Here is a 12,386-nt window from a genome sequence, read left to right as displayed (position 1 = left end):
CCGTAGTCACATTGGCTGTATAAAGCAAGTTATTTCAATTTTAAGAATAGTAACAGAAGTGTGATATAGTTAAAGGTGCATTGTGCCGTTTAAAAAAGGTAATATATTAAAGTTTTTTTTTATATCATGCATGATCCACCAATACCCGGATGAGTACGAAGAGCCCTGACTGTTTTACTCCGACTGCATTGAACAGCTTTTATCTTGCTTTTATAGTAGAGTGTGCGTACCCTCACACACACTCTTCAGTTTTTTGTTAGAGTTTTTCTGACCTCATTTGAAGTCATGTCTTCGTTTGTCCACTGTGGCTGTCGCTTTAAGATCGTGCACGTACTTGCATGCGCACCATGAACGAGCCTGACACAGATGCTGCAGTTACGCTTTGGGCCAGAGATGGCAGTCAAAAAAAGTGACAAACTGCTCAAAGATCCTTTAGCAGGGGTGCTTAAGTTGGGTCCTCGAGAGCTCCTATCCAGCCTGTTTTCCATGTTTCTCTCCGCTAACGCACCTGATTCACGATCAGGCTTCTGCAAAACTGGCTGATTAGCTGATCATTAGATCCAGCTGTCCTGCAGGAGGGAAACATGGAAAACAGGCTGGATAGGGGCTCTCGAAGACCGAACTTGAGCACCCCTGCTTTAAGGAAAGCAAATTTCAGCTTGAAATGGAAATCTATGGAAGGCAGAAAATGACCATCAAATTGACCACAGTGTACTTTATTAAATGAATTTTGGTAGTTTGTGTTGCATTAGATTCAAATAAAAATTTACAAAAAAATCGATATGTACAAAAATGTTTTGATCTTCATCACTCTGGATTTTTTATTTTTATTTAATGTATTCGTCATCCATTGAACACATTTCCCCCCACATTTGAGCACTTCAGACTTTAATCACACAATGCAACTTACCATTTTTTTCTTTTAAATATTTGAATCTTTTTTTTTAATACACCACATACACCACATGTAGTTTTATTCTCTGAAGTACTGTATATTGTCAAAGTTACAGCCATCCTTTTGGCATCAAACCTCAAAAGACACCCTTCACAGTCAGAACTCAAGAGAGGAATGTTCTATTTTTAAACATTTTACATTTTGCATATGTTTATTTACAGTTAAGATCTAAATTCATCATTTCCCATATTCATTATATTCATCATCCAACTGTCTAAACAGACACTTGACCAGGATGCTCATACAAGATGCAGAACTTAATTTCCAGCAGTATTCGTATGCTTAATGATCTTAATTATGTGCTGCTGCCCAGTTTCCTTTCATTCTGGTGTTTTCTGTGTCAAGAGAGGATAATCACGCTACAGCAATGTGAGTGTGATGCTGCCAAATTGTTTTGCTCAATGTCCCACATGCTTCAATCTCCACTTCATTACAAATTCACGTTTGTTATTGGAAAGAACCTTCACGTTGGAGCTTGCCCTTATTTGCACACTACCTGTTGTCCACACATATAACTTGTGAATAGTTACACTCACACACACACATACAGTCAGGTGGAAATGATTCATGCACCGTTCAAATGAAATCATATTTGTTGAATGGATGTTTTCTCAATTTACGTATCATTTGACCCTTTCTTACTCAAATTGATTCATTCATCTAATATTAACTCATTCACTCCCAGCCATTTTCACGGAAGCAATCCCCTTCACTCCCGGCTGGTTTACTGGATTCATCCATCCATCCATTTTCTTGACCGCTTTTCCTCACAAGGGTCGCGGGGGTGCTGGAGCCTATCCCAGCTGGCTTCGGGCAGTAGGCAGGGTACACCCTGAACTGGTTGCCAGCCAATCACAGGGCACACAGAGACAAACAACCATACTCACAATCACACCTATGGACAATTTGGAGTGTTCAATTAACCTGCCATGCATGTCTTTACTGGATTTTAACAGATTTTTTAAGGCCCACAGAATATTGTGTCCTATTGCTATAAAGAAAGATTCGTCTCTTCTTTCATTAGGAATTTTTTTTTTTTGTATCTGTTTCCAATTTTGAAACAATTAGCATTAGAATACTGTATAGCTAAGTTTCTTAATTAGTCACAAAACTGTTGAAAACATTGGGGGAAAGAGGTTTTTTTGCAACATGGCCCAGGTCGATCTCTTATACTCTGCTGCCACCTGCTGGCCGTTTTTTATAATAACTATCTTTGCTTTTAAGCGACCTCTTCATGTCAGAGGCTGCATCAAAGCCTTCTGTATTCACTAGCATAACACCCCCACATAAAAAAAAAACGCATAAATATGTTTTTGGGATCATGGCAATCTTTAAAATAGAACATTTTAATATGTTTTTGGGAGCAAATGCGTTAATTCACGGTAACTCAAAATGTGTTCATTATAAGGCTGGACAAACAATATCAAACGATGCCCAGTGATAAGATAAGAACACAATTCGTTGTTGGGGAAAAAAGTCAAAAGCAGTGCGGAAGATTTTTGAGCGCTGATGGAATGCCTTGTGATTAAGGGTGTCATGAAATCAGAAAATTGTTTTTAATTGATATGATGTGAGCGCAACGAATCTAATCCGCTAAGATTGTTGATGCTCTACATTACGGGAACATGCCGCAAACGCTAGGTGAAATTCATGGTCACAGTACGTTCATGATTTGTGTTTTCGGTGAAATACGACATTGAAAGGTCATCATGTCATCATGCTTTAGAAATTTGAGGTTTCAGAGTTTGTCAGAGTTTGGTTTCTGTAAGCATTATGATATTGACATTACAATGAAATGCAATATCTGCAGGATACGCTTGCTCGGATGTGATGACGATATAGAGGTACTCATTAACCGATTGCATTGAGGTAGCTTCATGTCAACGGGAAATTCACGAGCTAGTGATGGGAACTGCAAATCATACCATGCATCATGCACCCAAATAGACTTCTTTGACAAAGCGTATCTAAAGCTATGAGATGAAACCAAGTTCCAAACGTCTAAGAACACAAACATTTGGTACAATCTATTCAAATCTAATATATAACATGTTCTCTCTGTGCTTGTTTGGCTTTTCTTTGGTACTCCAGCTTTCTTCGTCTTTCCATGCATGTGTGTTTGATAAATTGAAGACTCCAAATTGTTCCAAGGTTTAAATGTGTGTGTTTGTCTAAATGTGCCCTGTGATTGACTGGCGACAAATACAGTATAGCCTGTCTCTTGCCAAGTCAGAGGATATGGGCTCCCATCATGCTAACCGCTATCTAGCCTTGAGACGAATCTTAGGCAAAGTAAATGTCGTTTTAGCTTAAGTAAGCCAAGCAATCTCAATTTTATTGAGAGATGTTTGAATTTGTGTAAGGATCATAGTGGTTTGCAGCAGCAGGTGGGCAGGAGTGATACCGTTCGAGAGTGGTTCACGAAGCTTCATTTTCACATCACCAGTATTTGGTATTTGGCAGGCAGAACGTTTAGTTTTGGCCTGGGTTGTTCTGACTCTTTGTCTGCCCCCGCTGTCGTAAGGTGTTCCACAGGGTTCAGTCTTGGGGCCTCTGGTATTTTCATTCTATTTGCTTACCATCTTTAGAAAACATGTGTTTTTTTCCCCTCACTACTAATGCGGATGACAGATCTATGTCCTGCTCAGCAAAAAAAAAAAGGATGCTTTCTCATTATGGCTACGTTTGTCATGTCTGGAGGAAATCAAGGCCTGGATGATACTCTGTGTACTTTTTAGCCCTCATCTCAGCACATTTTAGGAATTTGTAAAATCGTATAGTTGATATCAACTGATAAGAGTAATACAGAAACAAACAAACATGTGTCAGTCTACTGTTTTTCTGTTCTAAGTCTCGCTAATCCTCCTGATCTCAACCTCCAACATGGCGGATAAACAAATACAGACCATGTGATCAAAAGCTCTCTGTTGAGGAAAGATGCTAAATGAATGGATCAGACTGGATATATATGACGTCTGTTAAATTTATACTGCTGCGATAATATGCACATTGCTCCTCTCTGACAATGCCAATCAAACTGAACATTATATTCTAAATGCAGAACTTCGCTTTGCTTTTACTTATTTTTATTACAACTAGAATTGTGCAGTTGTAGCTACTGTGGTTGTTTTGAGTGTGATTTTAACACAAGAGGCACAGAGGAAAATATTCAGATGAGATTTACGTTTTGTTTTTTATACGGACTCATCTCTCTCTATACAGTACTGCCATGTTGCAATTACAGACGCTGCCTGGTGACTGAGTGTCAAACTTCTCATCATACACCACAAATCCATTCCATTCAGGGAAGGAATGAAAGATGAACGTCAGATGACTGCAACTACTCCCTCAATCCACAACAACTACAGCAATGAAATGCAATTGACTTTTTAAGATAGTAAGACATTTTATGATCCAAGTCAATTAAAAATGAAACATTAATACCAAAAACAAAACAAATATCTAAAATGGATGCATAAACATTTGAACATTTAAGCAGTCAACATCAGTAAAACCAGCATCAATAGTAAATGATCATGATCACTTTTGTCTGTGTCTAATCTCTTCAGCATCTCTTTCTATTTTCTTTGTTTGTTTTAAAACAGAAAACAAAAGCTCCCATTATATGAAAGCTAACGTGGTGAAAAAAATAAATGGTTGCACAGCTTTTGACTAATTTCCCCTCCTTAGTACACCTCAACTACAGTACACACGCACACAAAAGACACACTATAGTTGGTTATGAAAAAAAGTAAGTAGTAAGTGATTCAACACACTATTGTTGCAGGCTTCAATTAGTTTTCACTAATTTGTTTAACATGACTTTGAAAAGGCTGAAATGTGCAATTGTAAATCTTAAATTTTCAAATGTCAATTTGTCTGCCCATATTAAAATACCTCAGATTTCTCAAAGACAAAGCAGTATTAGGAAGCAATCAGAGAGAAAAAGATTCAAGACTCAGTCTTGTAAAAAAACGAAATGCAATCTGCATTATTAGCTACTAAAATGAAAATAACAATGAAGCCTTTAAGTTGGAATACAAATGATTTCTTCTAACGAATCTGGTCCACAAATATTCAAGTACAGCACGTCAGTACTATGATGATGATTTTTGTTTTGGGAAATTGCATTTAAATACAGACTGATGAGAGAATCTGAAATGATACATCATTTAACCTTTCGCTGGGTTCATCTGAAATAACAGATCAAAAGTAATATTCTGATTATCCAATTGCTTTGAGTTGTGCTTTTCTCTTTCCTTGGAAAAATACAATAGACAAACTGTAAAAAAAAAAAAAAAAAAAAAAAACGGTGTCAGCTATACTTTGTAGAGGTGGAATTCTGCAGTGCCTCCCTGTTTGCTTCATAGATTGTGAGAATTAAACTTTCATACGAATATAGTATGGAATGTTTACGTGTTACTTAAATTATTACCTGAACTGTATTTAAAACTGGATTGTGGTTGCGCTCTGAGAAACTGTTGTACGTTTTTTTTTTAAAGCACACAAAAGCTGAATGCATATACAGTATTGTATCCTGCACACACTGCATCCTTATCACACATGCACGCACACGCACACGCACACACATGCACAGTATTGTGCAAAGTCTTAGGCCACCTTGAGGTTTATTGTTATAATGACCTTTTTCATAGCAGCCATTTTGAGCAGGATTTTAAAAAAAAAGAAAAGAAAAAGAAAGCCCACCAATTTCCATGAAAGTCTGTGAAGGGCTTGGACATTGACTGAGGAAGAACCTCGGGTTTTAGTGGTGATACTAATTAAAGTGCAGTCATTTCTGTTGACAGTTTGGCCTTGGTTGAGGCCTGTGCTTTACCCACCGACATTGCAGTCTACTCCAGCATATTATAATTGCTAAAACAGCATTTTGAACGGTGAGTGACCTAAGACTTTTGCAGGATACTGAACATACTGAACAAGAAGAATCACGATGACTTCAGTGCCTATGTGAAAAAGTAAGAAAAGGCTGCATGTTGTTTTGTACATCCTGGTTGCTTGGATTTCATTTCCTTCCCGCATCTTTCTTTTGTATTCTCCGCACCTGTCATTTCCTTTCAAACGGCATCTGGCTTAGTCCTCATCACTCCTGCTCTCCTTCGCCACATCAACAGGTGGAACTTCAGTTCGGCTGCACTGCTTATTGAGGACTTGAGCTGCCAGGGAGGTTTTTGTTTTCATGGCAATCGGTGAGTTGGAGAGCGACACGGGCTGTCCAACTGACAATTGTAACTTTTTATTCTACCCTTTTTCTCAGCCAGGTTTGACAGCTGAGAATAAATGCTACTTTAACCATTGTCTTCAAGTAGGTTACCTTCTTCCAGTGTGGACCACAATGATCTAAGACAAAGAGACTACTATGCCATCTATAAGGCGCTCCACTTCAATATTTCCAAGGAAACGTTTTGGCACTAGGAAAGGGAACAGATCGTGTCTGTGAGGCGTACACACCATCAGATCATTGCAACGCTCAAACATGAGGGCACCAGCACAGTAAGACATACACGACTTCTTCAAGTTGTTCTCATAATTCTGAAGCCGGGATATTTTCAAGTGTCATTTCGGGGTAACATCTGATGACTTCAAACTTGGCCCCCTGGAGGGACACGGACATCCTTTATAGATTTGTTGACCTTAACCCAAACAGTGCGTCAGCCTCAAGCACTCCGTTGATATGCATTTTTCTTTACACCACACAGGATTTCCCTGATGAGCCGAAGTAAAAATAATAATAAAAAACAAACACATAAAAACACAACAGAGAGATAGTGATGAGCTTCACCTCTCCTCTGATGGGGGTAAATTCTGGTTGGAAGGTCACCAAGTTGACGACGAAAAAAGGAGGAGGAGGAGATGAGGCGGGTAGTAACACGTTATTGCCGCAGTCTGTTTTGCTGATTCGGGCTGCTGAGTGGGAGTTATGAGAGCACTATAATGTGGTTTCGTACTCCAACCTTTCTTGTACCAGGGCATCATCTTTATACTGCAGCCGCGGAGGAGTCAGCGAGCAGTCTATGGCCAAAATCGCCTTCCGTATACTACGGTCCAGGACGTGACGTTCCCAGGCCGGGTATCGATTCCGACACAGATCGATCTTGATGACGGTCTCATCAAGGCGAGCCGCGCGAGACGACGGCGTGGACGGCACGGTGGGTCGCACCTGAAACACGGGCATGCAACCATCCCTTTCCATGTATTTTGCGGCGTCGCGCTCCAACGTTGTGGCGGCTCCCCGGTTGGAGCGCAGAGAATTGGTGCCGCCGTCGGACGGCAGCGTGGCGAACTGGGCGGCGGCGTCCAGGTCGAGGCGCTGGCAGCTTGGCGAGTGTCCGAAACGTGGCCCGTTAGGATGGAAAAAGGCATAGTACATGAGCAGGAAAACCACCCCTGTGAGGAAACTGCTGAAGATGACACAGAGTGCTGGCACAGCAAAGGAGTCAGTGGGGTGAGGTGAGCGGTAGATGTACCACAATGCGCTCAGAGCTGCGTTCTCCACCAGGATCACCAGGTAGTAGATAAAAAGACGACACCTGCGAAACAACATCAGACAAAAATGATTGTTATTCATTTAGAAGCCAAAGTGCTCCCTTATCCTTGTTTATTATTACAGTCCCACATATTTCTGTTTTATAGTGAGGGTGAGCATTGGCTTGTCTTGAATTACCCCATAGTTGTCATGTACACTCACATACACATTTATGGACACTGAAGGAAAAAAAAACATGGTTTGATATGTCCTCATGAAACCTCTTATATAAGGATATGTTGTTGTCCTGAACTGTTGTACGAATCCAGGTGCCCAACAATTTGTAAATAAAGGGCGGGATCAGCCTGGGAACTCTTCCTTGTTTATACAACAGTTTTTCCTGCTTTGCAAAACATGCTTTCGAAAGTGTCTGAGAAAGGCCTTGGCTAGCCCGGTTTCCCATGCTAACGGATAAAAGACGGAGCGGCACACGGTCCAGACAGAGTCAGCTGCGGAACCCGTACGATTGCCCAGCCGTTTTGCAGCTCGTTCTACCCGGACCGTAGGCTATCCGGTCTAGTGTCAAGGTAAGCGCTGTTGATGATCATATTATGCTCCTTAACGATGTAGTGTATTGATTGCTGTTTGTGGGGAATAAAAGACACCATTTATTCTAGCAAAGCGAGTTGTGATTATTGCTGTTTGCGGGGAATAAAAGGTACAATCATTCTAGCAAGGCAAGTTGTGAATATTGCTGTTTGCGGGGAATAAAAGGTACAATAATTCTAGCAAATCGAGTTGTGACTGTTGCTGTTTGCGGGGAATGAAAGGTATAATCATTCTAGCACAGCGCAGGTGTTGATTACTGTTTGCGGGGGATAAAACGTACGATTATCCCAGCACAGTACAAATGTTGATTGCTGTTTGCGGGGAATAAAAGACACAGTTGTTCTAGCAAAGCATATCAAGTCTCTGTGTATTCATTGTTGCCGCCGACCACTCACGATCCTGCATAAAAATATAAAGGTGAAGTAGTGTTTTCCACAAAACAGACACAAAAAAAAAGAAGTATTATATCGAGTGATTGGTGGTTTACTTCGGGTGACCAAACGTGATTTTTTTGCCCGTACACATCTACTTTTTTACATACTGTTCAGGAGTCCGTTTTTTTTGTAACCCTTTCATGCACAAATTATTGCTAAATTATTATTAAATTATTTAATTATTCATCATGTAGTCTAGTTTAGTGTCTTTATACTATGTGCCTTTTGAAATTGTGCCGAAAGCTGTTGGAACAAAATTTCGGCAAAAAAATATTCTTGATTTTTGAAATTATGATAACCTATAGTACATCCTGAATTTTTTCCTAACTGTTTTTATTACTCTTTAGGCATGAAAAAAGAAATCAAGGAGTTGGTGAATAACGTGCATTTGAGCAACTGATGAAATATGTTTCTAAGAAAAAAATAAATAAATAATGTACACAATAGAAAATGTCTTTTGGATTTTCATCATTATGTTCACATATTTTAACTTATTTCAAAACGACTACATCTATTGCAAAAACATTTACCCAAAGAAAAAAAACTTTTTTATGACATACAGATAGTAATTTTCTTTTTTCTGGCAACCATTCATCATCACTGCCCCACTCGAAAATCCTGTAGGTTGTGTTAGCATGTTCTGCACCTGACTAATACAAAACATAAAGACCAGGATCCTTACTCTCATATGAGGACTAAAATATGCTATAATAAAAATATTATTTAGAGAAAATAATAATACAACAAAAATAATTTAAAAAAAATTATATAAATAATATACTAACCCTAACCCTAACCCTAACCCTAACCCCATATATATATTTTACTGCAGATGAAGTATTTGTAGTTGTAGTCACAATATGCTAATGATGTCCAAAGTCCAATATAGTGGACTCGTGATCAATCACCATTTCCTCAAATTACAAAATCAATACTTGGATATTAAAACAATTATAGTACTCCTTAGTTGTTGCTTGCTGTCCCAATAATTTTATTTTATTTTTTACTTGCAATGGCCTCCTGGAATCGAAGGAATAGACACTTATTCCTTCCTTCACGTCACATCTGAACTGTCGGCCATCTTGTTGTTGGTCTTTTTATTTTTGCATTTACAAACGTTGACCACTGGATGGCAGTGTATGTCAAGAAGACTACGCTAGTGTCCACTTGAGTGGCTAATGGGCAACTGTGGCAAAAAGATACATTTATACAAGAGAAAACAACATTTTAATAACTGTCCACTGTAGTAACCACTATCCGTGAAAGGACTAATTTTAGAAATTCATGAGAATGTCCGGGTTTCATTGTTTTTTAAACCACCAATCACCATTTGTTGAATTTTACTGACGCGTTGCGCGACAAATGGGAAGCAGAGTGCAAAGTGTTGTCACCGTGACCACGGACTGCTCCCAAGTTGATCGCGAGAGATGTAGTGTGGGAGAAATTCGTGTTTCTGTGTGTATTACATATATTGTGATATAATTAAAAGAAAAAAGTAGGTCAGCTTTTTATGTACTTCCCTTCCTAAGTGTTCAAATGTGCTGTTGAGCAATGGCGGTAGCCCAGAACTTTAGCTCAATGGTAGCATTATGCGCTCTTGAACTGGTGATGTGGTCACAGCTTGGTTTCGACGCCCCCCCCCCCCCCTCCAAAAAACAAAACAAACAAAAAAAAAGTCAAGGGAGGTTGGCTGCATGAAAAGTCACAGTAAATTATGTAGAGTAAATTTTACTCTAAACTGAGTCTATTTGGTTCCTCTCTAAATAGAGTGAAATTTAAACTTGAAAGAGAGTAAAATACTCAAGTGTTGAGGAACAAACCAATAACTTCATGTTGGGAGACAGCCAATCTACTCCCTGCCATGTAGCTCCTGCTGTGTGTTAGTAAATCGCTCGTGTCAGCTGGAATCTTCCTACTAACTCCAAACAAACAAAAACAATGTGTTTGGTCTCCTCTTGGATATAAGCAAACAGTAGGAAGGTAGTGTGTCTCACAAGCTGAAGGTCGTGAGTTCGTTCCTCAATCCTTGAGTGACTTTTAACAACTCTCTTCCAGGTGTAAATTTTACTCTAAACTTGAGTCTATTTGGTACCACTCTAAATAGAGTAAAATTTATTCTACAGAATTCACTGTCCTCTCTTATGGAAATCAAAATATAGTTGCCTGGTTTACCTATTAGTAACTTATTTGACATAAAATGATCCACTGGTCCAGCGATTCCAGTCAAACATTTTAATCTACACATCAATTTAAAGGATCCTGGAATGTCTGTCCAGTCCGTTCACAACTTTCCTTTGTACATACCTTTCAAAGTTTGCGCGCTGCGGCACCATCGACAGAAAAAGACTGGCCAGACGTTTCCGTTGGCAGGAGTGACTTTCCAATCAAAAGCAGTGAATGTGCATATGTGGTGGCCATGTTAACTCATTCACTGCCATTGACGACGATAGATGTAAAAAAATTCATGTGAACTATTTCTATATATTCTAGTTTAACATTTTTTTCATTTCATTAAAATTTTTTTAGGAAAACCTAGATTTTTTTATTGTACATTTATAACAGATATAAAATTATCATGCGATTATTCACGATTGAACGGCCCTTATTTTTAAGTATTTTTTTTTAAATTAGGCCCGTCAGGCGATTAAGATTTTTAATTGTAATTAATCACAACATCACTTGTTAACTAATGATTAATCACACATTTGATATCTGTTCTAAATGTACAATATTTTTTTCTAGGTTTACAAACTCTTGTTAGCAAAAGTGGAAAAAAAATGTTAAACTAATAGAAATAGTTCAAATGAATTTTTGACGTCTATAGTCGTCAATGGCAGTGAATGAGCTAGCAGGGGCGAATGTCCCATCAAAGGTAATGGAAAACACTATGTAGTTGTTATTTTGTAAATCCCTTATCTATGGAAAATCCTTGTCAAAGGGGTGAAACAAGCAAAAAAATCCATAAAATATTTAAGAGTTGTCAACTTAACATGATCATTTTGGAAATTACAACTTTAAATGGTTATATATTCCTTTTGCTGTGACAAATTGGGCGATATTCATCATACTTTATAACTTGCCACGGCCCAACATCAACACTTCTGCTCCTACTTTTTGGGGTATAATTGTGACTATAGCTGCTAACTTCTCTCATGGGCGTAGTCAAATATCGATGAATCCATCGAGCCTTCCATTTAGCTCAGTGTTGGGGTAAACCTGGCTGTCAGTCACTCACAGCACACACTTGCACTTTGTGCTCTCATTGTGATGATCGCAACAAAACTAACCCTAACTATGCATTTGCATGTGTTTGTATTTGGATGACACTGTACTTAGTCGTCATTGAGGCAAACCACCGAATGAACTCACTATGCTTTACCTTCCAGAATTTTAGCTACAAAGAATAGTTTTAAAGATATTTTGTTTATACTATTACTATCATTATTAGAGCTAACTTTGAGACTTTTTGAGAATCTGAATTAGCATCCTTCTCACCTTGTCCGTCCCTCCTTGACATTGAACCAGGAGAAGATGTAGATAATGCCCACCACCATGTCAAACACAATTTCTTCCCACTTGCTGATGCAGAAGTCCGTCTCACAGTGGACAATCCAGAAGGTCATGATGCACCAGTGCAGCACGATGAAGATGCCGAAGTAGAGTTGGAACACGGACGCAAAGAGGGCAAAGGTGATGACCCTCGCCGCGATGGTGAAGAAGTGCCAGCAGAACTGAATGACCACGGCCAGGTAGGTGATGGGCTTCTTGTCATCCCGAGACTCTCGCAGCGCCTTCTGATAGGAGGCCAGGGCCCAGGCCAGGGAGACCAGGGAGGCTGCCGCGGTCATACCTGACACACAAACAGATGTCACTTCAGTGCGGATTGATTTGTTTGCCTGTGCTT

At 39.2% G+C, this 12,386-nt stretch overlaps 1 protein-coding gene across 2 annotated transcripts in view; it reads right to left on the bottom strand.

The window, feature by feature from the left end:
• Positions 1-700: 700 nt before the first annotated feature.
• xkr4 (XK related 4) overlaps positions 701-12,386 on the bottom strand; it is a 35,556-nt gene continuing 23,870 nt past the window's right edge. The window contains exons 3-5 of one of the 2 annotated variants that reach the window (XR_013291058.1): positions 11,978-12,332; positions 6,756-7,503; positions 701-6,679 (exon numbers count right to left, since the gene is read on the bottom strand). Coding sequence is in view for 1 of the 2 variants with exons in the window: in XM_077556479.1 (XP_077412605.1) it covers positions 6,903-7,503; positions 11,978-12,332 (956 nt within the window). In the remaining variant the exon portion in view is untranslated. Of the gene's footprint in view, positions 7,504-11,977; positions 12,333-12,386 lie in introns of both variants that reach the window. The other variant, XM_077556479.1, reaches the window with a different exon arrangement.

Source organism: Vanacampus margaritifer, chromosome 2 (genome assembly GCF_051991255.1).
Source record: "Vanacampus margaritifer isolate UIUO_Vmar chromosome 2, RoL_Vmar_1.0, whole genome shotgun sequence".
Lineage (NCBI taxonomy): Eukaryota > Metazoa > Chordata > Actinopteri > Syngnathiformes > Syngnathidae > Vanacampus > Vanacampus margaritifer.
This window is presented reverse-complemented; position numbering and strand designations above follow the sequence as displayed.